The 27,390-nt window shown below is 38.3% G+C and overlaps 1 protein-coding gene across 3 annotated transcripts in view; it reads left to right on the forward strand.

Annotated features, from left to right (window-relative positions):
• Nucleotides 1–26,729, forward strand: part of dennd4b (DENN/MADD domain containing 4B) — a 61,799-nt gene extending 35,070 nt beyond the window's left edge. For 2 of the 3 annotated variants that reach the window (XM_030157799.1, XM_030157798.1), the window contains exons 4-29: nt 910–979; nt 2,139–2,308; nt 3,120–3,361; nt 4,613–4,679; nt 5,934–5,992; nt 7,007–7,151; nt 7,259–7,434; nt 7,721–7,821; nt 8,248–8,463; nt 9,089–9,234; nt 9,310–9,443; nt 10,337–10,451; nt 11,099–11,305; nt 11,885–12,013; nt 12,441–12,585; nt 12,717–12,869; nt 13,779–14,019; nt 14,868–15,168; nt 15,800–15,904; nt 15,976–16,151; nt 16,977–17,133; nt 17,214–17,453; nt 17,887–17,983; nt 20,347–20,512; nt 20,686–20,744; nt 21,859–26,729. In XM_030157799.1, the coding sequence (XP_030013659.1) occupies nt 910–979; nt 2,139–2,308; nt 3,120–3,361; nt 4,613–4,679; nt 5,934–5,992; nt 7,007–7,151; nt 7,259–7,434; nt 7,721–7,821; nt 8,248–8,463; nt 9,089–9,234; nt 9,310–9,443; nt 10,337–10,451; nt 11,099–11,305; nt 11,885–12,013; nt 12,441–12,585; nt 12,717–12,869; nt 13,779–14,019; nt 14,868–15,168; nt 15,800–15,904; nt 15,976–16,151; nt 16,977–17,133; nt 17,214–17,453; nt 17,887–17,983; nt 20,347–20,512; nt 20,686–20,744; nt 21,859–22,004 (3,963 nt within the window). In that variant the 3' untranslated portion in view covers nt 22,005–26,729. The remainder of the gene's footprint in view (nt 1–909; nt 980–2,138; nt 2,309–3,119; nt 3,362–4,612; nt 4,680–5,933; nt 5,993–7,006; nt 7,152–7,258; nt 7,435–7,720; nt 7,822–8,247; nt 8,464–9,088; nt 9,235–9,309; nt 9,444–10,336; nt 10,452–11,098; nt 11,306–11,884; nt 12,014–12,440; nt 12,586–12,716; nt 12,870–13,778; nt 14,020–14,867; nt 15,169–15,799; nt 15,905–15,975; nt 16,152–16,976; nt 17,134–17,213; nt 17,454–17,886; nt 17,984–20,346; nt 20,513–20,685; nt 20,745–21,858) is intronic. The other variant, XM_030157800.1, reaches the window with a different exon arrangement.
• The last annotated feature ends 661 nt before the right edge of the window (nt 26,730–27,390 follow it).

Consider the following 27,390-nt stretch of genomic DNA (forward strand, 5'->3'; position numbering starts at 1 on the left):
ATCAGGGGTCTGGACTACAAAACTATAATGACAAATGTCCTAATGTAGTTTTATATTGTGATAAATATCATAACATTGTTGAGTTTTGTTTAAATTGTTTTCTTTACTTCCAGAATGCCTCAGAGATGGTTATTACTTAATTTCTCTCAACATTGTTTTTGTTTTCTTAATCCAAGACTATGATTTTAGATGTTCTACCTCTAAATTTCCTAAATATTTTTCATGCTCTGACTGTAAATAATTATTTTCTACCACAACTAACCATTTACTTTCTTCGCATCTCACTTAGGAAAAAAAATGTCCCATTAAACTTTAAGGAAATATTGATGTTTCTAAACTGTATGGACAAAAATATCTGGGCACATCATGGCTACAGCTGGTACGATGTCCTGTTCATGCTGATTTGAGACATAAATATCAATATTTCCTTAAATAAATATCATATCATATGAAAATGTTTACCGTGTTTATCGTGTGACATAGCTCTGGTTCAAATCATTCCTGGGTGTCAGGAACATGGATATGGTGAATGGATTGCACTTGTAGCACCTTTCTACCTTTTATGGTACACAACGCTTTACTCAGTTAGTTTCACTCATTCACTCACACTAACATGAACTTATTCACACGGATCAACCTGGAGTTCAGTGTTTTTGACATTTTGACATTCTCTAGTAAAACACACCATAACTCACATTTCTACAATGTTATTTCCAGCCCACACTCACTAATTACTTTTCTTATTCACCACTTATTTTATTAGTAACATAAAGTGAAAAATAGATGAAAGAATAAAGAAACAGTGAGAGGAAAGGCTCTAATCTCTGAATCATATGTGTATGAGTATTTTTATGTGTTTAAACACGTTTTCATTATTAATGGCTGTTTTTTTGTGTGTTTTGTGTCCAGTGGGGTCCGGCTCTGTATGTCTGCTATAAAAGAGCCGTGGCCAAGGCCAATGCTCTGGTGTACGAGGCCAGTGAGTATCATCTCTGTCATACGCTGTAGCTATAATAAGAAGGAATGAAAGATTTAATGGTTTGTTTGTCTGCATCTTTAATGCCCTGTTCGCACTAATGTGAATATTTTATAAAATGGATATTTTTCTCTTTTTAGATTTCTCATCCACATATTAACATACATGTTTTAGATTACAAAAAATGAGATTTCTAACAGTGCTTCCAAAGTAAAGCATTTTTATATGTATCTATGTTGACAGGGAAAATAGAGAGAAATGATAGTATCACATCCTATTTTGCTCATGTGTATTATTCTTTTGTGTCATGAAGATGCACCTGAAACATCAAATCCATGTGTAACTAGAAGCACTCGGAGAACGCAGACCTCCGCCAAGGCTGATCAGTGGCCCCCCCCCCGTGGGCCCCCCCACGCCAAGGAGGTTATGTTTTTGCCAGGGTTTGTTTGTCTGTCTGTTTGTTTGTTTGTCTGTCTGTTAGTGTGCAGCATAACTCAAAAAGTTATGGACAGATTTTGATGAAATTTTCTGGTCTGCACCCCCCCACCCCCGATCACCACCAAAATTTAATCATTTCTTCCTTATCCCATTTCCAACAAACCCTGAAAATTTCATCAAAATTTGTCCATAACTTTTTGAGTTATGTTGCACACTAACAGACAGACAAACAAACAAACAGACAGACAAACAAACCCTGGCAAAAACATAACCTCCTTGGCGGAGGTAAAAATCAGTATTTAATCGGCAGTAAATTGTGGATGCCATTGGGAGGTGGACCAGACTAACATTACAGACAAATCCACATTATGTAAAGAATACACTTCCATAACTCCATCCAACACTTAAGGAAACCTAATTTTTAACTGAACTTGTTGCCTCATCTTCATGACAGATTAAAGCCTCTACATCTGCTATGTTCAGTATTATCCACAGTGTCCACACTAACTATGGTCATTTTTGCGTTGTCATGTAGACATAGGTATTTTGTAAAACAAAGTTTGTTGAGAGAGAACAGAGGAAGAAAAGATCTGTTGAGAAAAATATCCGTGTTACTGTGGACAGGGCATTAGACTCTGTTCTCATCACTGGAAACACAGCAATCAGGTCAAAATTGAACACTCCAATCAGATATTCCCAATATTAAGATCATACGTGCTTTTAGGTCTCATCAGTCGGTACCCAGAGGACGACCTGGAGGCGTTTCCTCTTCCGGAGTCGGTGCCAGTGTTCTGTCTGCCGATGGGTGTCACTGTGGAGAGTTGGCCTCTGAACACCAAGTATCAGCTACCCGTCTTCTCCACGTTTGTCCTCACCTCCGCCTCTGGGGACAAGGTATCATCACATGGGTTGTAGCACACATAGGTCTAATGTATGTGTTTTTGAGTGTATACTCAGATGCATTCAGTGGTGGTCTGCTCTGAGCCCTAACAATGTCAAAAAATATTCATCTCCAAACACTAACATATTGAAAATTCTGTAATGTTAATTAAATCATCACTTGTTATTTAATATATAATGTTACCATCCATTCAGTGTTTCCTTTGGAATAAAACTTCTTTTTACCTACTTGTCCATTAATTTGTGAAACTACAGTTCCTATAATTTTCTGGGTGATGAAAAGTGAGCTGAATTGAATATTATCAGCTCCTGTTTGCTCTGTAAATACAGATGTACAAACAACTGACTCTGGATAAATGTGATACTAAAATAAACCTAAAAAATACTGTAATTCACAGGCAGATACTACAGCTATAATTCAGCTTTTTTCTTTTCTGTACTTTTTTGCAGCATTTATGAACTTTACTTCAAATTTGACATGATTGGTCAGAGTGGTTCCTGTCTCCACTTCCATTGGTTATCACAATTAATTGCAAGCTGAGTTGTGTCATAAGCTAGAGATATCTGTTAAGGAAGTAAAATGAAAAATCTAGTGAATCTCAAGCAGATTCTGCAGGTTTACAAAGTGTTTTTATCTGTTATTTCTGAGCACATTTAGAGACATTTACCTGTGATTGTCTTTAGAGTTACTGATATTCTGAGGTGGTTTAATTTGCACTCAAACTAATAATCTTTGTATGCATCATCACTGCAGCCCCTTCTACTGGATTTCTTTTATTTAACACCTGGTCTTCTCCTTCTGCAGGTTTACGGAGCGGCCATCCAGTTCTATGAGTCATTTCCACGGGAGCTGCTGTCGGAGCGGCAGAGTATCCGACTGGGTTTACTCAGCGTGGTGGACCGGCGGCCGATCACCAACCGCAGCCTCCAGGTGAAGAAGAGCATCTGCGTCCTCTCCCATTGGCCTTTCTTCACCGTCTTCCAGAAGTTTCTGACATTCATCTACAGATACTCCATATCTGGACCCCACGTCCTCCCTCTCGAGAAGTTAGTGCCCAGTTTCATTTTGTCTGTCATCCATTTTCAGTGTAAAATAAGATAATTATAAAAAAGGTTATGTCTAGTTATGAGTGATTGTCAGAGAACATGGATTCTATTAAGAAAGTAAAGTGATTTTTTAATTTAATTATTGACATAAAACAGAAGAAGCATGAAAATTCACCCAAAAAATAAAATTAACTGCATTTTATTTGTCACCAGGTCACATGATATGGAGGCCATTGGAAGAAATGTAGATTTTTCTATAAAAGTATTATTGTAAAACAGAAATGCAAGAATTATGTCCAGCGCAGTAATGATTTGTGGAATGTTAATAGCACATTATAAGTGAAATAAATTTATTTTAGGCCACGTGAATGTGTCAGTAGAAGGTAATTGCAGTTTTTCTACTATTTTCAATGTCTTGTGACCCATCAACTGCATAGATATACAGATATTATCACTACACTGGCCAAATAGGACACATCTTATTTTATTGTATTTTATCAGTCAGGGTTTTTTTAGTGCCATTTATTTAAAGCTTATGGCAGTTCAACCTGCTTCACATACAATGAAATAACCAAAGAATTAAAAGAAATAAACCAAGAATAAGGCAGAACAACCCATAATTGAGCGAGATAAATGCAAAATACAAATGATGGAAAACAAATAAAACAAGATTAAAATAAAAAAGTCATCAAAAAGAATGACGTCCATAAATTATAAAGGAGAAAAGCAAATATCAATAAGAAAGAAAGTAAAAAAAATCAGTAAGGTCAGTGAATAAAATTACTCCAGTAATGTCTATAACCATAATTACACAAGTGTCAAATAAATGAGTCTTAAGTTTGTGTTGAAAGCTGTTCTGAGGTCAGTAGTTTTAACAGCTGAGAGAATTAACACTATACTGTAAAATATTCGATTGTAAAAATCTGTATTTTAAACAGATTCCATGTTAAGTGATCATTGATAATTAGACTGAATTTATTTTATTTATTTATAATTTAGAACATTTAGTGTCTCAGTACTTTGCTTTAGTTACACATGTGAAGCACCTTAATAAATGGAAAGAACTTAATCTGACGGCTAAACTACTCATATTCTATTTATTTTGTACCTGTTTCATCAATCACATAGTCACCTAAATAAACAATGTTCAAATATTAGTAACAGCCTTGTATTAGTTTACTCATTTTTCAGATTCTGACCAGTTTACTGGAATTTAACTGGTTTTAATTTTTCTTTTCCTTCTTTCCACAGACACATCTCCAGCTTCATGCACAACGTGCCATTCCCTTCTCCTCAACGACCTCGAATCCTTGTCCAGGTACAGAATGAAGTCTCAGTGGAATAGTATCTACTGTAACTGTTTACTCTGCAGACAAGCTCACACTGGACAAGTAAAGAATCTGTACGATGATTTTGTATACTTTGTTACTGTCAACAAATAGATTATGGCCCAGTAGGTAATGCACCCTAAACCTTTGTACAATGCACATATTCTGACACAAGAATGATAGAGATGTCACCAAAATGAGAAGAGACAGAAGTGAAAATGACTTTTTGTTAAATAAACTTAAAGTAAACAGGTGATTTTCCAGAGTGCAAAAGACAACAACGGAAAAACATTTGTAACACTGTGTCAGCAGACAGATGCACAGTCACAGGAAATAAATTAAAAGGAAGCAAAAGTAGAGATTTGGAATAATTCAAGAAAACATTTAAAGATTTGCTGATGATACCAAACATACAGAAAATCAGCAGAGTGATCATTTAGTAGTGATGGACCTAAACATCACATCACAGCCTTCTGTTCTTTCTTTAACAGGAGTTTCATCTTTTCATCGCAGATTGAGTGGGTAACTCTGATCCAATCAGAATCAGTCTCTGTATCAATCCAGGCCAATCAGAGTCCAGCTGTACTGATTTAACTCTGTCATTTAGAAATAATCCAGTGGTCAGATGTGATTTCAGCAGGTGGAGGACTGTTTGGGTGATAATCGAGTCAGTGATTGTTTTATAATATAATGTGTGATCATCATTTATGGGATTGTATAAGTTTTTTTACATTATCCATTTTTTATGAGCCAGCTCATAATTAGTGCATAAATGAACATTAGTGATCATTTCTACTGCCATCATCTTAAAATCCTGAGTTAGAAAACCTGCAACTAGAAAAAAGATGTTTGATTATTTTCTTTTCCGTCTTATGCATATGTTAAATACTTAATAAATGAAACCAAATAAATGCAATTACACAGCTTATGTTTTTTCCTCTCAGCAGTGAAACAAACTGAGTGTACAGGTTTATAGTAGATTTACTAGATACTACATGCTGTATATCACTCACTTTAAATCGGGTTTGTTGCTGTAAAATGTTGAAGTTGTGAATGAATAATAACTCTTTAATCAAGCTAAAAACCTCTGAAATTCAAGGGGTAAATTCCACATTATTATAGGTTTTATTCACTGTTGTTGTCAGTGCATCGTTTTCAGTTGTAATTAACTTTATAAGAAGTGAGCCAATTCTTCTCCCAGCAGATCAAACATTCCTGTAAATCTGAATGTGTTTTTGTTTCAGTTGTCTCCATATGACAACCTGCTGCTGTGTCAGCCGGTCTCCTCTCCACTCCCACTCAGGTCAGTTAATGCATGTTTTCATCTAATTATAATTTTTTTTATCAACATTGTTCATTAAGTGAGCCCCATATTTTCCCTTTCATTCCTGAAATCAAACTGACAGGTTTTGAAAATTATTATTATGCAATTTATTTTTATTTTTTGTCTGTGTGTTACAGAGAATTAGTTTCACTATTTGTTTATTAAGGTCCTTCACATATTTTTGTATTATGTCCTTTATTCGGTCTTTATCATCAATGTTTTTGCAGAAATTGCTGTGTTTACTTTACTTACCTTTTCTTTTTCTGAACTGAACATATAGTATATGTAAAATTCATTCATCTCCAGATCATATTCATTTATTCAAATTCTGGAAATTCTCTAGCTTTTCTCTTTCTAAGACGAACTAACTTGACATTCCTTTTTGCAGCTTAATGCTTCAGTTCTCAGTCATATTGGACTTGTTTGGACTACTCAAATTTATTAGATAAGATTATTATGGCTGTCTTTTTGGGATATTAATGTGTCTCTAAAGTAATTAGGATTAGGGTCTGTAAATTAAGATTAACCTCCAAATGAGAGGATTTGCTTTTCTAAATATATAGGTTTGCAAACAACTTAGATTTAATAATGGGCTTGTTTCTATCCATCACTGTTATGTGAGCATGAAGACGTGGCTTTTCATAATCATCGTGATAGTGGTTTAAATGTTTGCCTATTAAAAGTAGCATTTCATACAACATCATATGACCTGAGTTGTTGATTTGGAAGCTGGTAAATGTAAGGTTCTATCTCTTATTGCTCATCACATCCAGTCACACCATTATTTGCTTATTTGCTGAGTGCTTGTTTCCACTGGTCTTGACACCTACTGTTTATCACCGCACCATCTTTTCCACCTCTATCAAATGTGAATGCTTTTTTGGGGTTGTTTTTGTGATATTTTCAGTGTATCCAAGTGTAAATGGGTGAAAACACACCTACTTTAAAGTCTCATGAACATGTGGACACTTAATGTTTGTGTTTGTTTTACAGTGGAGCGAGTTTCCTGAAGCTGCTGCAGAACCTCGGTCCAGAAAACGCCTGCACGTTGCTGCTCGCCGTCCTCACCGAACACAAGCTGCTGCTGCACTCGCTGCGACCCGACGTCCTCACCTCTGTCAGCGAGGCCCTCGTCTCTGTAAGACACACTAACACTCACATCTAACCCTAAACCCAAACACATTAAAATCTGTGAAAACCAGACAACGCTGACTATATTTAATCACCTGTTTCCTCTTTGTCCAGATGAGTTTCCCTCTACGGTGGCTCTGTCCGTACATCCCTCTGTGTCCACTGCAGATGGCTGACGTGCTGCTGGCGCCGATGCCCTTCATCGTAGGCGTCCACTCGAGTTACTTCGACCTGTATGACCCCCCTGCTGACGTGGTGTGTGTCGACCTGGACACCAACACCATCTTCCAGTGAGTCCAGTTGATCTGTCTTGGATATAACAATGTTAGACTGTATGATAATATCATATTCACTGCAGAAGAATGAAGAATTTAGGCTTATTTTATCATTTCTGAATCCATTCATATTTCTTATTTACGATAAGATGAGATGTTAATGTTTGATTTTAAGCTGCGATAGAAGATGAGAGGCTGCTGTCGACATGTTTGATCCGTTTCATCAGATACTGAGAACACGGGAATAAAGTTCAATAAGTGCTTCAGCCTGTCAGTCTCTGTAATGATTCTCATATCTCAGGTCAGACGATAAGAAGCCGTTGTCATGGCGATCGCTACCCAGGAAGCATAGCAAGACATTGTTCAACACCCTCACCAACCTCTACAAAACCCTGGAGAAAAGTGAGTAATGAAAAACAAAAACACATACATCAGAAAAGCAACACACATCCTCTGAGACAAAGCTGCAGATTCCTCTTCCTCTTACTTGGAAACACCTCTCTATTGCATTTCATCTAAAGCAGAAAAGGAAAAAAAATAACATATAAAGGCATAAAAGCAAAATCCACACCACTTGAAAGAGAAAAATTATTGAGCAAGGAACTTCTGGGTAAAGATGCAAAATGTATAATTTAGGATGGAGAGGGACCACTTTACCGATAACCTGACCAACAGATTTAAAGAACTTCCACCAAATCCTTCCGCTTTTTGATTCTCAGCTTTTTTTACATTTAAAACAATGCTTTGGTCTTCGATATCAAAACGAATCAAAGTTAAAAGTATCTCAGATATCTTCACTGAATATCATTGTCTTCTTTCCTGCTGCAGTTTGCACTCCCGGCCAGGAGGAGGCGACATTGGAGTTCCTCCTGACTGACTATGATCAGATCTACAGGCGTCAAAAGCAGCTAGAGCTGGAAATCCAGGAGGCCTTTCTGCGCTTCATGAGCTGCCTGCTGCGAGGATACAGAGCATTTCTTCTGCCCATCACACAGGCACCATCCGATACCGCCACCGACTGCAGCTCCCTCTTCAACCTGCAGGGTGCGCTTCCACACATTACACCTTTACAAATACACTGTATAACCTGTAGGCTGCGCTGTCAAATACACTGTTCAACCTGAAGGGGGCGCAGACACACATTACACCTATGCTATGTTCACACTGCTGGGAAAAATGGCCCATATCTGACTTTTTGCCCATATGTGACCTAAACAGTAGAAATCAGACCCAGGCCACTTTCATATGTGGTCCTAAATTGGCTACATATCTGATATTTTGCAATGTCACTTCAGTTTGAATGGTCATGTTGCATTTCATCTGACTTTTACATCATTGAAATGCAATGTCACGATTGGGGGTTGGAAGAGGCAGGACCCAGCAAGATCCATAATTACTTCCATAAGCACAGTGTGCTACATGTGATGTCACATCTTCCTTGCATGTGGATCACTTCAGGGCCGTAGACTGTTCACACATGAGTCTGATGGCATTGCATTTGAATTAGAATGTGAACAACCACACAAAAAAAATTGAATTTCAGCTAAAAATCGGAATTGAGCATTAAGACCTACATCGTGAACGTAGCATAAGAGTACAATAAGTACACTGATGAACCTGCAGGGGGCACTGTCACACATTTAAATCAGTGGGTCCTCTGGTCCTGCAGGTTTCCTGAAATCTCGGGATCGGACGCAGCAGAAGTTCTACACTCAGCTGAGCAGAACGCAGATGTTCACTCAGTTCATCGAGGAGTGCTCCTTCGTCAGCGACCGCCACGCTTGCCTTGAGTTCTTTGACGAGTGTGTCCAGAAGGTGAGGGTGTTGTAATGTTTAACCTGATGAAGCTGCTGCTGATGTGAGTTTTACCATCTTTGTGTGTGTTCTCAGGTGGACGTAGAGAAGCCAGACGAGGTGAGACTCATCGATCTAGATGAGACTCACAGTGGAGAACACACTGTCTTCATTATGCCTCCAGAGGAACCACAGGAACCTGATGGATCAGAGTGTCCTGCACTTTACAGGTATGACCTCCAGCTGTGTTTACACTCCTTACAGTCATATCATCACAAGGATGTGCATCAGTTTTATTGATGCTCATTCGACCTGTAAAACTGGATTCCAATATTCTATGATGAGAAAATAAGAAGAAATTTTTCATGTATGAATACTAGCCAAAGTTCATTCTTGACACGTCAGTTTAATAAATTGTGACAGGAGGGTTTATATTTGATGACACACTGAATAAAAAAAAGACTTTTACATAAAAAATATTCATGAGGAATAAGAAGAAAACATAAATCTGCCAGTGAGATAACATGCTGGTAGTAGGAAAATGTGAGCAATAGCAGTGCTGGTATTTCTAATCACGCCCAAAATACATACTTTTATCTTATTTCATGTTCAAATGAACAAAGTTTGTGCTGATATAGATACTTATGCATTGTGATGAATAACGGTGACTAACATCCCCCATTTGTGTCTGAGCGCCCCCCTCTCAGCTTTCTTGTTCAAAATGCCCCCCAACGTTGTCCCAACACCCACTACTCTTGTGATTCCTCCTTCTCTGAATATTTTTATGGAAAAACCAGGTTTTATTTTCAACACCTTCCATGTGATGTGAGGCTCTGACTCCATGTCTATGTGCAGTTATATTACTGCATTTCGTTCTATTTTATATCAATATTTTTTGTAATTATTGATGATTAAACTGAACTGAGCTTTTCTTATAATTAGATGTTTAATTTTTCTCTTCTTTAAGTGAATGCAAATGTTCCATTTATAAGACAAGTCTTACTCTTTGACATAAGGAATGATCAACAAAAACAATTAGAAAACTGTTTTAAGTAAGTAGTGTTAAAACAGAACTCTGCCTTTTAAAGTTGCTAAAATGGGATGTTTTTTCTTCTGTTTTCAGTTATGAGACATTTCCGTCTCTGAGGACAGAGCTTTTTGATCAGCCTCAGGATCAGCTCCGGGTACCGACTAAAGGCAGCGCTCCCAGTAGCCCTGCCCCTCGACGCACTAAACAGGTACAAAACACACCTGGTCACTAATCTGTCATTTATGTATCACACATATCAGTCTCAGTCCTCATCCTGAGTGGGTTTAGACTCTGACCCAGTTTCACTGTGTGTGTTTCATTTTAATTTAATGATTATGAATATTTTACTGCTCATCTAATATTCATGGGGCTTCAGGCTCCTCCACCAGGATTAAGACTTCAGGCCTCTGGGACTCCTTTGTCTAGTCAGCTGGTGAACTTCAGAACTTACAATTAAGCTCAGGTTGTTGAAACAACAGGGTTTTTTTCAGCCAGTAACCTCACACTGATCCTTATCCATCAGTATCCACCCACAAATTTCTTTATTCTTCCTGAGAAAGTGCCCTAGTGTCAACATCAGATTCATGTGTTCATGTCAAACTGCAAAACTGTTTATACCTGTTTGTCTAAATGTATAAACTCATAAAAAAAATCCAATGACACAAAACAGACAAAGTATATGAAGAAGTAAAAGCTAATTTTCAGAAAAAAGCACAATTTTTATCTGAGTGGTATCATCTGTAATAATAATAATATGTAATCCGTGGGAACATAAATAAATGGGTTGAATGAGTGAATCCTGCTTCAGTCTTTGTCTGATCACATCTCTAATAAAATCTTTTCCTGATGTCACAGGAGATAAAGTTGGCCCAGAAGCGAGCTCAGAAGTACTCTACTGTCCCTGACATGTGGTCCAAGTGTCTGCTGGGACATTGTTACGGCCTCTGGTTCATCTACCTGCCCACCTTCGTCAAGGCTGAGACCGCCAAGGTCCGCGCTCTGCACACGGCGTATGACGTCCTCAAACACATGGAGAACCGCAAAGTGGTGCTGCCGGACGAGGTCAGATACAAACTGTCAAACCTTTTAAGTATCAATCTATCAAAGCATTAAAAACTGTCAAACTAATAAATTATCAGCCACAGAGGAGGTCAAGGTTCAAATACTGGGGCTGTAACAAACGACTGTTTTCAGTGCAGATATATCTAATTATTTTCCCTATTAATTGAGTAGTTATTTATTTCATGAAATGGTGGAAAATGCTGACCAGTCAGTGTTTCTCAAAGCCCAATAGAACATTGTTTGATCCACCAACCAGAGATGTTCAGTTTACTGTCACAGAGTAGGAAAGAAACCAGTAAATATTTACATTTATAAGCTGGAATCAGAGAGTTTTGTTGAAGTTTATTGTGAAAAATATTCATAAAATAGATAATCAAAATATTGGCAGTTAGCTCCAGTGAATTCCAATTTTCCTACATTGTAGTGAGTTTTTACAAAAAGGTGCTTTGATTAAATGTAGATGTATATGAATAGAAATATAGAGGAGAATAGAAGGAAGAGTAAAAATACATTGGTTCGTACTAAAACAGGGTGATGAAGGTGAGTGTGTGTGTGTGCGCACATGTGTGTGTATTTCAGGTGTGTTACCGTATCCTGATGCAGCTGTGTGGTCAGTACGGTCAGCCGGTCCTCGCTGTCCGAGTCCTTCTGGAAATGAAGAAGGCTGGAATCACACCCAACACTATCACATACGGATACTACAACAAGGTACAAACACATTCAGACACACATACAAACACACACACACACACGCACGCACATCGGTCATCTTAACCTTCTACACTTGGGGATACGGATACATAATAGATTCCCAGAGGAAGAAGTTCTGTTCTTCCGTTTTTGGCATTATATCCTATGTTCTGACATTTCCTCTAACAGTACTTTTACAAACATACTATCAGTAAATAATAATTTAGTAAATCTGATCATATATTTTTGTGGTCTAACGAGATTTATCATTTGTTCACTCTCCCTCCTGGTGTTTTTTGTTGTGTTTTTATTCCACTTCCATTTGCATTCATGTTGTAGCTTGTATATTTGTGTAGTGAATCATCTGGGCCACCATACTTTTGGATAAAATAAGTCCTATTGGTGATAGATTATTGATTAACTCTGAGGCGTCGTCTTTTCTCAGGCTGTACTGGAGAGTAAGTGGCCTTCTACCAATCAGGGAGGTCGACTCCGCTGGGCAAAACTGAGGAACGTCCTACTGGCAGTCGCTCAGTTCAGACAGCCAATCAGACAGCGGCAGAAGAGCGGCTCAGTGGGGTCACGAGGAGGTCAGTCTCTGAGTTTTATTCTCTGGTTGTATAATATATTACTTACGTGTTTACTTGGATTAATCAAAACCTTGTTGAGTCTCATGCAGTAAGTGGTCTAATCTTTTGTCTGAAATGTTCTCCTTGTGAAGAAGCACTGTTGGATCCTGATCAAAGGCTCCGTACCCACTCCACTCTGATTCGTCAGTCCAGTTGGAGCGGTCTGAGTGAAAGCTCCAGTCACGAATCTCTGACCGGTTCCCTGGTGAAGAGCAACAGCCTGAACAGCATGAAGACGACTGACAGTAAGAGACCCGACACCGCATCCGCCTCATCTTCATCACTGTCATCTACAGAATTTAATACTGACAACAGGGGGCGCTAAAGTCTGGGTTTTCTAAAACCCAGGAAGACTGTCATCTGTGATATGTTTAAAGTTTTTTTCAAAGCTGTCTTTCCAGCTCACAGTCTTTTCAACAGACTTGACGGTTACAAACAATCTTGGATAGCAGTCATATAGGAAGATAATATTTTCAATTGATTGACCACTCTAGTTTCTTATTTCAGAAATTAGACTGAAAACTGTATGAAAAAATCCGACTGATGTAAAAGTACAGAAGCAGCTAAATGTTTTAAAGTTCACATAATGGTTCCGGGTCTGTTGATGAAAAAAAAAAGTGTAGAAAATCGCCACATGGTACATCATTGTTCAGGGACATTAATACACACAACAATAAAACCAGAAACAGAGTTATTCTATTTGCTAAAATGCATTTGAAGTACTAAAATGTTTTTGAAATATTTCTAGAAATTCAGTGGTTAAGTATCAGAAATAGATATTAAAGTTTTGTTTGTTAAAGTTCATTATTATTCATTAAATATTACCAAACTTCATTGTCTGTTCAGGCTGACGATGATTCAGGATTTATTTTCATGAATGAAAATATTTTGAAATCATCCTCCTTTGATTTTTTCATAATTATTACCCAGTTTAGTATGTTAATTATTGTATAATGTATTTATTTTAATTGGTTCTGTGCAGCCATTTCCATGTTTTGGATTTTTGCAGTATTTTAAGCAGCTCTAAGACAACAGATCTGTCAACTGACATCATTTAAGAGCTGTGTATTTGGATGCTCAAAATGGCAAAGAATAGAGTTTGTTAAAACTAGATTAATGTCTATTCTCTATTAAACTGTTTTTTCTATGTACAGAGGTCAGACTGTGTAAGAAGACCCTCCTCCAGAGCGCTGGGACCAACGGCTGCACTGACACTGTCTCTCGCAAACCTCCTCTGGGACGCAGAGACACCTCTACCCCCCCTCTGGCGCCCCCTGGTGGTGGTGTTTTGGTTCAGCGGAGCCAGGTCTGTCTGTCCACCTTCTACAAAGAGTGTGCAGAGTCGGCGGACTCAGAGCCGGACTGCAGCTGTCAGCCTGCAGAGAGAGACGGACGGTCAGTCTCCACATCTGGACACATCTGGTTAACACTCACTTTGATGAACCTGTAGGATGAAATGTTTTCACTTAGTTTGCTTCTCATCCTCTACTGCTGCTTCTCATCCTAACTACTGCACTGCAGAACAGGAATTTCATTTTAAAAAAAAAAAAAAGTCTTTTTTAATGCTAATTTTAATAAATCTAACAAAGACATCAGTTTGGTTCAGGTGGCGAAATATTCTTAAAGAATATTTCGCTTCCTTCCAGTCTGGTCTGTTTTTGCAGTGTGTTTGTAAAGGTTTCATAACTTAAAACTGACTTTTTTGTCTCAGTTAAATGTCACTATTGGATATTTTTTGTTTGTCTTTATTCTGTCTTAATCTGTGTGATGTAACTGTTGTATATGGCCAAGTTTAAGAAATATCTGTGGGAGCAAGATCAGCCATTTTTACATTAACCTTTAACACATTATCTCAAATTCCCAAGTCTTTCATTTTCATGCAATAATAAAACTCTTTTTCGTGTGAAAACTGAAGGTGGAGTACGCAACAGAATTTGATAATTTACCACAAAATGTACAAAAAAAACTTACATTTTCAAGATCACAAGTTATTGTTTTCATTTAAGATGAGGCTAAAATATGTAGTCTAGTTTTGTACAGTTACATCATTATAGCAGAAAATCTCCACAATACACAATAAAATAAAGTTAAATTACTAATTAGTACATCATTAAATAGATGTAGTATTAGTGTGAATAGTTGTAGGAATGCTGATATTATTTTAACAGAATAAATGTACGTCTGCTTCAAACACATAGTTTGGTTTACTTCATGTAATTCACCCTCTGACCTTTGACCTTCAGACCTGCAGGACCACGTGACACCATCGGGCGAAATAAAGGTGTGGACGAGAACTACAACAACGTGTCTTCTCCCAGTCGAGGAGGTCTGGCAGGAAAACTTCAGCAGCTGCTCACTCCAACCAGACATCGGGTGTCAGTCCGACGAGCCGCCAGTGTGGATGACCGACGACCAGGTGGAGGAGGAGGAGGAGGAGGAGGGGGGATAGGACGAAGAGTGTCTGACCAGAGACAGTCCAGGAAATCTCAAGTGGCTGAAACGCTGCTGAAAGCCAAAGACAGGCTGGTCAACGCTACGTCAGAGGTGAGTCTAAAACTGTTTCTGCACTAATCAGCTTGTCTTCGCTGCTGGTTTCATGAGACTGATCTGCAGACACGGATCAGATTTCAGAACAGATCATGACAAGGCTGTTCGGGCTTTGATTTTTCATTTAATTTGCTTCAAATTTTTTCTCTCTGACTGAAACATCTCCATGCTTCATCCTAAAACAGTTTAGTTTCATTACAAGTGTTTGGTCTGGACAAAATTCAAATATCAGGAAGCTTCTACCTCTTTTATCTCAGAAACAGTGGAACTAATCAGTGGCACCAACTGACAGATAAACCCATGGCTCATAATCACTGGTGTGTTTGTGATTCAGTTTTGTGTAGAAGAGAAAACATTTATTGAAACTCAACCTGCTGAAATACAGCAGTGAGGATTGCTTTCATCAGAGACATAATCAGTGCTCAACACAGGTTATGAGTATTATTTTTTCATTTTGTGAAGACAATACTATTACCAGTTATTGTTACAGAAAATTAAAACTCTTTGCCATTGTTATGTGGACATTTTATTCGAAATTCCATTCAACTTTCTTGGTACCAAATGTGTTTTCCCAGAAAAGAGAAAGTACTTGATCTAAGTCCATAACATTTTTCCTTGTCTTTTCTAGAGTTCGTTGTCTGTAGGAAGTGACCTGGACTTGACAGACGTACCTAGTCCAGCCTATCCACTGCGCCGCTCCTGGGATGCCAATCAGGAGGGGGCGGGGCTTGAGGTAAGGCGAGTGCGCTGTGGATGTCTTTTGGTACCTGTGATCGCTCTGACCCTCCTCCTCTCTGTGTCCAGGTGCTGATGTCCAGCTGCTCTCTATGTCGCAGCTGTAACTCATTAGTTTACGATGAAGAGATCATGGCCGGATGGACGTCAGACGACTCCAATCTGAACTCGTCCTGTCCATTTTGCTCCGCCTCTTTCGTGCCCTTTCTGAACGCTGAGATCTGTGACCCCGGACCTGTCAGCAGGTGCAAACCAAGGACGTTTATGACCTCAGCCTTCCCTAACAAACTTTAATTCAATAACAGAAGTGTTCAGTATGGATATATTAGTGAATCATAGTGATGGCCAGAATACAAAACCTCCTATCTGAAAAAAATCACTTTTTTCAGGAAACAAAAAAAACGTTTAGTTTTATTATAGTATGGTCTAGGAGGTTTTTGTCAGGTGACCTTCATGTCATAAGAAAGGGCAGGATTATCTTGGAGATAGACTGAAAATGTGGAGTCATCCTTGTTCTCACCATTTAATGTGAAAACTCAAAATCTAAAAATTTGCAGATAGGTTTTGTTTTTTGGCCATCGATAGGTATATGCGAGTCATTTCACTGCTGATAGTGGCTGTGGATAGTGGTATTTATCTGTTATTTTTTCCATACATTTTTATGATCAAATTTGTGCTCATTCAAAGACAATGTGACAAAGACTTTAAAAGTGTGAAAAAAACTTTAAAAGAGTTCAATTAAGCTATTTTTATCTGCAATATGTATTACAGACTTCTTTGTTTCTCTGGTACAAAAGGAGAGAAAAATAACAACATAAATATTCTAAAAATACATAGTTTTTGCCTCTTCTCATGCATGTGCAAAGTTCTTGTGAGTTTTTGAGTATGTTTAGCTCATCAAAAATGCAGTTCTTTGGGGAAAAGAGCAGTCTTTAGAGTTTTAAGAGGATATTTGTGCTGATCAGCACTTGAGACCTAATAATTATATAATGAAACTGTGATATTTTCTGAAATATTTATGTAATAAATCTATTTGACTTCAAATTTGCTGTGGGTGTTTACATTTCTAGTATGGAGCGCAGTAACTGGAACATGGAGGATGAGGTGGAGAATGCAGTGAGGCCCCCCAGTGGTCAGGAGGCCCCACAGCGACACCAGTGTAACGGACTGAGTGAGGACTCCAGTTCAGAAACCAGCAGCTACTCAGAGACCAGCAGGACCACCACGGTAGCACACACTCATTTTCATCTTCATCTTCACTGTCTCAGTCTGCCTCTGTTGCTGACTCCACCCCCTCTTTCCCTCAGGGCTCGTCAGTGGGCGGGGCTCCTCAGGTGGCCGTGGCCTATCTTAGTCCACTGGTCCTGAGGAAGGAGCTGGAGAGTCTGCTGGAGAACGAGGGTGAGGCGGTCCTGGCTCAGCCTCAGTTTCTGGACAGTCACTCCATCATCTTTTGGAACCTGGTCTGGTACTTCCAGAGGCTCGGTCTGCCCAGTAACCTACTGCAACTGGTCCGAGCCTCAGCACTGGTCAGCCAGTTCACACAGGTAACACTTAATCTGATCCTACAACCCCAATCCTAACCAGAATAGCCTTAAAATGACTTGAATACAATTCTGACATGTTTTGATATTGATTGGATTATGAAGTTTAAGTTGCTTTTGTAAAGGTGTATTAATTCCAGTTTCTTTTAAATGTGTTTTCATGAGTTTCAATCCTTGATGATGAAGTGTAGAAAGTACAGGACATCTTATATTTTGTGGTGTTGATGGACAAGTTTCATTTAGAAAGTCCTCATATCAAAAATTAAGCGCTGTTATTGTTGACATTTGGTTAAAATCAAAATCACTTAAAAAAAAAAAAAAAAAAACAAGTAGTTGAATGTGACACATGTCTGTAGTTACATTCATTATGACCTAAAAAGCCGTATAAAAGATGAAGTGAAACTGAAATCACCCTGCTGTGTTTGTGTTTCTTTAGTCTGAAAATTCGGCTGTGAGGGTCAGGCTCCTCTGGGACACTCTGACCCCCGACACAGACCAGTGGCCCCCCCTCTACATCCTCTGGAGGATCCACAGTAAGGCCTTGTATAGACTTGAAATGATACTAAACACAAATATATGTTTTGAGCCTTAAACAGATCTTGTATTCACAATAGAAGAGTTAGACCAATGCAAAAAGTCTTCTGCATCACGTCACAAAGACTCACAATGTGGATCATGTCTGGACTCTATGGTGGTTAATCTGAGTGTGGAAACGATGTCTCATACTCCCTGAACCAGTCTTTCACAAACCTGATGATTTCTGGTACTGTCCAGTCTTTAAGCACTTTAGCAAATTGATGACTGTTACCTCCACCAAGGAGGTTATGTTTTTGTCTGTCTGTCTGTCTGTCTGTCTGTCTGTCTATCCATGTGCAAGATAACTCAAAGTTATGGACGAATTTGGATGAAAATTTCAGGAAATGTTGATACTGGCACAAGGAACAAATGATTAAATTTTGGTGGTTATCGAGGGGGAGAGAGAGACTGCGCTGTCTGAGTGCTTTTCTAGTTAGTTAAGAATTTACTCACTAAAGAGTTAAAGAACTTGTAGCAGGTGAAACATATTAATCACTGCAGTAATTATCCAGTGGAAGGATCTAAACTAGTTCCTTTGCTAAATCGAGATGGGGACTTTTTTTGGTGAGGCTGTGTATAAAAATCTGCGTTTTATAAGCGAAAATGTTAAATGGACTACTCCTTCCAATAAAAGCCTTTTGAACATTTCCACCTCGATGAAAATTCCTTATATATAGGTATTTTATGCAATTCCATGATGTAGAGTCATACTAAATGTTTGGATTTAAGAAATTTACATTAAAAAAATTAATTCTGTCCTTTCAGTCTGTCCTTCAGTCAGAGTATGACAAACCTGGCCAAACTGAATCCATTTTATCGCTCTGTTCTGAACCACCAGACCCACATAAAGTAATAATTTGGCCTCATAAAACTACTGCCTCAATCAGTTAATTTGTCACTTCAGATCTGAAATAATGTATTAAAACCGCACTGAGAAACTACACAGGCTGCAGAATTGCTCTTTTTGTCAGTGAACCTGGTAGGTTTAAGAGCATTTGAGGACTTTTCCTGTGGGTAAAGGACTGTATGATGACAAAAAATGTGAGGAGATTATTCTAAATATGGCACACAGTTAAACGGATTGAGTCTCTGAGGTGGGACTTTCTTTCCAGTCCAAAATCTCAAACCCCCTCAGGGGCTCACGTGGTTCAGAGGTGCCATTGGCTATGCTCACACTGCAGGTCTTCATGCTCAATTCAGATTTTTTGCTGAAATTCAGTTTTTTCCGTGGTTGTTCACATTCTAATTTAAATGCCATGCCATCAGACTCATGTGTGAAGAGTCTACGGTCCTGAAGTGATCTGCATGCACAGGAGAAGACGTGACATCACATCCAGTACACTGTGTTTATGGAAATAAATATGGATCTTGCTGGGTCCCGCCTCTTTCAGTGCAGAATTGTGACATCTGTCGCATTTCAATGACGTAAAAGTCGGATGAAATTTGACTTGACAATTGCAAAACATCAGACATGTATCCAATTTATGAACAAATATGAAAGTGACCTGGGTCTGATTTGAAAACATCTAATTTGTTTTGTTCAGACTGTTGTAAAAAAAAAAAAAAAAAAATCAGATATGAGTCAAAAAGTCAGATTTGGTCCACTTTTACCCCAAGTGTGTCCTGATCTCCCTGAACTACTACTTTCTCACATCCATAAATTAACATTCAGACCATCACCACATCCAGCAGCCTATGAAGGACTTGCAGACAGTATTTAGACTCATGAATGATTTTAAAAAGTGCTAAACAAAAAAAGGAGGTTCTAAAAGGAAATGTTGATGAGAGATCAGATAATTACAGATGTCTAAACTAACCAATCACCAGATGGAGGCAGTGGTTCTATGAGGTACAGTCTCAGCAGTGCAACAACTTCAGCTCCCTCAACCAGAAACTGAACATATTTAAATACAGACACAGAAAAAAATATTAGACCACTCTTGTTTTCTTCAGTTTCTTGTTCATTTTAATGCCTGGTACAACTAAAGGTCCATTTGTTGGGACAAATATAATGATAACAAAAAAAATAGCTCATAGTAGTTTAATTTCAGAGCTGATATCTATCCGTTTTCCATGTTTTCTGGATAATAATCAAAATCACTTCACTTCTTACATCAATAGCTATGTCATTGTACTGCCAAAAACAGTGCTTTTAGGCATTCCATGTTTTCATTTCTGTCTGTTTTAGTCACATGATACACACAGGAGTTAGTACTTGATTGCATAGCCATTGTTTTTAATGACTTTTGATGGTCTAATAATTTTTTCCGCGACTGTATATTAATTTAATACTTACCTGGTTCTTCCATTGTTCCACCAGGTGGCGTCCCCATGCGCAATTACAGCTGGAGGCGACACAACCACCCCTTCACCCTGTCCTTCCTGGAGGAGGTCCTGCGATGGGTCGGCATGAACGAGGTGCATAAGGCCGTCACGCTTTTCCTGGACACTCTGTCCAAACAGCCGGGTTCGCCCAGAATACAGAGGTGAGAAACAGGGTTTACATGTGACTAGGTAAAGTAAGTCAGATTATGTCCATCATCGTAGTGTTTCATTTTTATTTATTCATTCATTTATGTATTTTGAAGATTTCGACACCTTTTCTTGAATAGATTCTTTAAATGTTGCTTGACTTTTGTTTGTGTTTTGTGTTTGACAGGAGTTTGTACAGAGAGTTCCTCTTCCTCACCTTGGCAGCTATGGGAAAAGACCACGTCGGTAAGACTGACAATAGTTTGATTTTGATCTTCAAGAGAGCAAATTTTCACTTAAAATAAACAGGTCTGGTGTAATTAAATAGATAGATGACATTTTTTAATCTCATGTAATGTCATCTTAGGTGTTTAAGATGAAACTTGCTCATGTTCATGTGAATACTGATTCATTTCTGCAGTAGTTTGCTGTTACATGAAGTAAAGCAGAATCAATCTAATGTTGTTTTATATCCTACAGCTCTTATAGTTACCTCCGCCAAGGAGGTTATGTTTTTGCCGGCGCTGGTTTGTCTGTCTGTCTGTCTGTCTGCGTGCAAGATAACTCAAAAAGTTATGGACAGATTTGGATGACAATTTCAGGTTGATACTGGCACAAGGAACAAATGATTAAATTTTGGTGGTGATCGGTGGGGGGGCACTGATCTGCCTTGGCGGAGGTCTGCGCTCTCCGAGTGCTGTTCTAGTTTTAAATGTTTACAAGTTTTTATTTCTATTGAATCTTTCAGTTTGATGTTTGATATCCATTTAAATTTCATTAGTTTTACACGTGCATCAGTAGTTTTAGTTCATTTCTATAGTGGTGGAAAAAACTTTTTGGACACCAGATATATTTGTGATATATTACATTAATAATCACTCTTACGTCACTGAATTCTGCCTAGTATTGTTCCATTCTCCAAATTCACATGCTCCCTTCTGCACATGCTCAATTCCATCAAGGTCAAAGCTGGATGTTTCAGCAGATAATGAAACACATCCAGGGCATGATATGTTGAAACTGTCAAGAATTTAGTTTAGTCATTTTTTTTCTTGTTAACATAAACAAAAAAATAATAATTTGCATTTGTTTGTGTCTGACGCAGCCACACTTTTTGAAACACAAAAAAGATTTTTCTGCAAATAATATAAGATATTATTTGAGATTGTGTACAATCTTAAGGGTGTTCAAAATGTCTTTTACTGTATTTTGAGGAACTGACTATTTTTAGTTGAGTTTTATTTTGCCTTTATTATTTTTCACTGTTGACTTTTGGTTTAGTCTTTTTTTACTCATTTAACTCTGGGCTGAAGTTTCGCTGATTCTTCTGATGATACTCCTTTGTTCTGTCTTTTCACAGCTGCATTCGATAAGAAGTACAAGGCGGCGTACACTCGTCTCAGTGGCACCCTGGGTCGTGATGAGCTCCGCAAGAAGCGAGCTCAGCCTCCGAGCCCCAAAGCTGTGGACTGTAGGCGGAGCTTCCACCCGCCGCTCGAGTGCTGATCGATCCGGTTAACGGGAAGGCTTGCATCCCGAAGACGAAACCCCCGGAGTCCTGCTGCCTTCACCTGCTCGTGTTGTCCACCTCTATGCTGCCTCCTGCTGGACGCTGGAGTCCCCCGTAGCTCCGTCTGCCTCTTTGCTGTGCATCGGCCGCTCTTCGTCTACATCCAGTCCAGTGAAGCTTCTCCAAGAAAGAGGTGTCACGTACCGAGCCACGACCTATGCAGCAGGATGTAACAGAGAGCAAACGGTTCGAAGCGGTTGGTTGTGTTTGTGCATGTGAAGCTGGATCTGATGTGTCTGTGAAAACATTTTATTTGTCCCCTTTTTTAAAAAAACAGACGTTTCAGAGACGGATGTGACAGATTTTATAAGATGAAAGTCAGCTGCAAATAAAAATGTCCAAGGAACCTGACCCAACATGAAGCTCCAAACTCCCCAGAAGCAGCTGTTTGATGTGAAGCATGAACAAGGCTGTGTTTAGGTTTTAAAAAGGGAATAAAAGAGGAAATTGAAAAAACGTCAATGTTCCGGCATTCTAGTATTTTAGAGAATGCAACAAACAGGAAGCAGAGACTTTAAAATCCCTGAAACCTGATTGTTGTGGATTTCTGTGATTCCTCTGGAACATTTAACTGGAAAACCATAAGATGTCAGAAAATGGTGGAATTGTGGGATTATATTAAAGTGAGAAAACAGTGAAACAAGGATTCAAACCACTCCAAACCAGACCCAAAAAGAAGGTCTCCTGTTTAATGTGAATCTTGGAAAGGTTTCGCCGAAAAGGGAACGAAATCAGAGTTCATCTAACACCTGAGGAAATGAGAAGCTCCGTGAAGTATTTTGTTGTGAATCACTTTTCGTATTAAACAACCAGCTCGATTTAAGATGGGAACCCTTTTCACAGCGGCTCGTCTATGTTTTGGATCTGAAAAATCTGACCGCCGAACTGAAAAGACGCCGTGATAATCCTCGATGGCTGTACAGGATCTTCCAGAACGCTGAAAGATTTGGAGAAACACTGAGTTCACCTCCCTCTGATTCATCAACATGTCCGACTGCGTTTCAGACGAGAACTGAAATGGACTGAAAGGACTCGGCTGTTGTCTGATGAAAACCAGAGCCTGAAATCCTCTCCAGGTCTCTGTTTCTATTCCATCTCCTAAAGCTTCTTCCCAGATGTTTTGGATCCTCAAAAATTAAGCGGCATCCCCTCCAGCAGATGCTAAAGCTAGCCACTGAGCAGGTTCACCAAAGAGCGACTTTATTCACGTCTAAGATTAAAACTGGAAGAGTTTTTATAACGGATGGGATGGGAGGAATCTTAAATAACCCTCACAGATAAAACATAAAAGCTTTTAGTAGCCGGTGACGTCGTACCTTCTGATTCATGTGTTAACTCATTAATATGTCCATTTCAACCCAGTGGATCGTCACATTATTACATCAGCTGTTGCCCTCTGTGTAATGATGTAAACTCTGTATTATAACAAAGTGTAGATAAAGTTATTTATGACTTCTAAAACCCCGCAGAGTTGGTGTAATAACGTGATTCTGACACGAACAAGATGTGGGTTTCTACATTGACCAGCTGATACGACGCGCTCAGACGCTAAATAGCTGCATATGTCTCTGTTTACAGAAGAAAATGTGAAGGAAATACAGGAGGGATTAATAGACACTTAAACATAACATGTCAGTTTTCAGCTCAGAGTGTGGTTTGAGATGAGTTGAGGTAGAAATCCAGCTCAGTATTTCTTCTGGTCTGAAAGATCTATAATCTGTCTTCTACAGTTACAATAACAGCCGCACTCAATTATTCTGTGATGCTGTTTCCTTGTGTAATAGGTTAATTTATTTTAGGTCCAGATTTTTGGGGATAACAAGTCAGTTTATGTTAAGAATCGAACTGATCTGAATCTTGTCTCTCACAGAAGGACAATGCAGTCTCTATTTATGTTAAATCTTGACTGAAGTCTGATGCATCGATCAATGATTGTTGCTCCTTGATCTGACATTTTTAGCTTCATCTAGTTGCTAAAGTGTCATCTATGCACACTGACATGGCACTGCTGATCACCGATAAACATTACTAAATAATAACATGGAATAAATGTTTGTTTTTTCATTATCATGGGTTGATAAACTGTCATATAGAGAAAATAACAAGGCGTGTTTGTTGAAAATGATCAGATAAATTTACCTGTTATCACGAGGAAACAGACTTTTATTATTATTATCCCTTATCATAATTATTCCTTATTAATTATCTTATTGCAAAGGGATTTGGTAACAAGAAGTTTTTACTGTTTCATGATAAAGATATGTATTTTGGGTTGCAATATAATGGTATTAAAAATAAATCCATACATATTTACTTGACAAAATGTAGCAGCTGTCAGTTTATTAGTTGTGACTGACAGTTTTGCTCACCATCAAAAGATCTGATTAGAAAATTACCATTTGCGGTTTTTCTCACCACCTGGCCTCTGGAATCCCATGTTTGTAGTATTTTAATCATCAGTCAGTAATTGTCAGAATGTTCAACACTGAAAATAAGGAATAACCTGAAGTGGATTTGCAAAGACGGTTAAATCTCCATGGTCATTTTGATAGAATACTGTGTAAATAAACGGTCCTCATGTGAATAAATAAACCTAAGATCTAAGACCCAGACCAGTAGATAATCCTCGTCTCAAACCCACCGGAGCAGAGGCCGACTGGTTGTGTTTGAGGTTCCTGTGGAGCATGCCCAGTTTGTCTTGATCGGACACCTGATGTTCACCTCTCTGTCTGTTTTGTTGTTTGTCTTTTTGACTGGAACACGTTCAGTAAGTCAGCTGACCTAAACATGTTGCTTCAGGGCACTTCAGCAGCAGCTACCACCTGTTAGTGAGGGTTGGAATCTGCGAACTTCCACCATGTAGCCTCTGGTGAGATGACCTTTGACCTTTGAACTTTGTTTTGCACTAAGACTTGTTGGTTAATTTTGTCAAACAGACTATGAACATAAACACAGAAGGTAGGAAGTAGAGAATGAGTCCTACTAGTTTTCTGAGGTTAAATAGCTCGTCTGACAAATTATGAGCAAATTTTGGGAGAGAATCAGCTTTTTACTAGTTTTTTGTCTGTCAAAAGGAAATAAACCACAGTAACTCATTTTTAGGCACTTCTGGGTAAAAACAAGCCTTAAATTTTGATCTCCTTTTCATCCTGCTTTGGTCTCCACCACCTCCCAAGACATTAATGACTTAAGAACCAAGAGTTAATATTAGCTTTGTACAGGCATCAGTTGTTTGACTAAAATATTGCTTATGTTTTCCTTAAATATGGAGCTGGACTTTGCTTAAAGCATAAAACTACCACTATTGATTCACTCAAAAATAACACTTTTCTGTTTGTCTTTCCTAAGTAGTTACATCAAAATGTCATTTGGTGTCAGTAGAAATTTGAGGTAGTGTCTAAGTCTAGCTAGTAATTTTATGAACAAAGCTAGCTCCAATGTAAAATCTAGTGGGGCTAGTTAACTTAACTAGCCATATTTAAAGCTAAAACAGGTTAAAACTAAACACTGACCACCTGAAAGTAAATGGAGAACCATGCAGTCACTTTGGGAACACCTGTGTAATTAGGAATACATTGCTTATATATGATTTCAGTCTTGAGTTGGAATCAGGGCACGGTTAGCTTCACCTAGAATAAAAAATTAGCACAGTTTGCACACTTAAAATGAGTTAACAGTCCTTTGTACTTGATTAAAAAAAAACAATATACAAAATCCATACTAATCTGTAACTTTGGAGGTGCTTTTCATGCATTTTTGAACATAAGCCCAAATTAAGGAGTCATTTCCCACCACTAAGCTAACATTGCGCAAAACACACTAATGTGACCTGACAACTTACTTTCTGACAGAACTTAAGGATTTATTTTTAGAATTTGGGGCATTAGTGCATTAAAATGTCATACATTTTAACGTCTAGTAAGCAATTTTGTGTGTAAGATAGCTCTCACAAAAGCTAACATCTAGCTAGTTAGCTTAGATCCAACAGTGAGAAAATAAGAGAAAAAGATGAGGAATAATGTTTTTTTGTTTGTTTATTTTATTGCAAGGTTTTCTAGTTTATGATGCGACAAAAACAGGAAAGACAAAATGTTCTGCAAAAAACTTTTTCCATAAAACTGTAAATTGTTTTGAGAAGTGTGTTTGATCGATGTTGCACTTCTAATCCAGTGCAGTTTAAGTTATTTAAATCCTTGGATGCAGTTCTCTGCGAGTTTGCATGTTCAGTTCCCGCTGCTGGTGAAGTGCCCTTTAGCAAAATGACTCAGTGATGTTGCGTTGTGTATCGACTAATTAAACTAAATGGGAGATGTGGACATTTACTGTTGAAAAATAAAGATTTTTATTGTTTCTTTTACTTTGACTGCAACAGAACTGAAGCTTAAGCAGGTGAAAGGCCTTTTATTTCACATCACAGAAAGACACACTGTATATTTTAATGCACCGGACTGCAGTTCAGAGTTACATTTAAGGACTTTAATTTACTTTGTGTTACAGGTTGTTTTACCGGCTGAATGACCACAGTCAGCTGAGGAGAAAAGTGTATTTAAAATAGTTAGATTATTGTGTTTGCTGTTGTAATTTATATATGGTTGTGATTTCAGTTGTAAATGTTTGTTTTTTAAGAAAACACAAAAATAAAATACAGGGATGAGCCAGAATGTCTGAGTTTATGGTGTTTTTTACCTCTGCCAAGGAGGTTATGTTTTTGTCGGCGTTGGTTTGTCTATCCGTGTGCAAGATGACTCAAAAAGTTATGGACAGATTTGGATGAAAATTTCAGGAAATGTTGATACTGGCACAAGGAACAAATGATTAAATTTTGGTGGTGATTGGAGGTAGGGGGGATGGGGAGGCCACGGGGGCCCACTGATCTGCCTTGGCAGAGGTCTGCACTCTCTGACTGCTTCTAATGTTGCATAGTTTTGGGTTGTGTTTAGTCATGTAGTAGAGTTTTATAGAAATAATGATTATAAATAAAGGATGATGAAACTGAAAGGACAGACAGAAGAAACTATTTTTTGAAATACAATGTGACTGTGATATGTGTAAAAGTCAGATTCTGCTCTGTAGAATCTGTTTATATTCACAATATCCAACCCTGAGATGATTATGTAACTATAATGTGACCCCAGATTGGTGGAACTGGTGTTACAACTTTTCCAATGTTCCAACCAATGAATTTGATGTTTGATATGATTGAATGTTTGTCTCAGGGGTCAGTAAATCATCAAGACTGGAGCTATCTTTCATATTTTTCAGCATTTATTTATTTACTTTACCATATTGCTGTCAGTGGTCACAATGTGATCAGTGTAAATA

The sequence above is a fragment of the Sphaeramia orbicularis genome, chromosome 16, assembly GCF_902148855.1.
Source record: "Sphaeramia orbicularis chromosome 16, fSphaOr1.1, whole genome shotgun sequence".
In the NCBI taxonomy this organism is placed as follows: Eukaryota; Metazoa; Chordata; class Actinopteri; order Kurtiformes; family Apogonidae; genus Sphaeramia; species Sphaeramia orbicularis.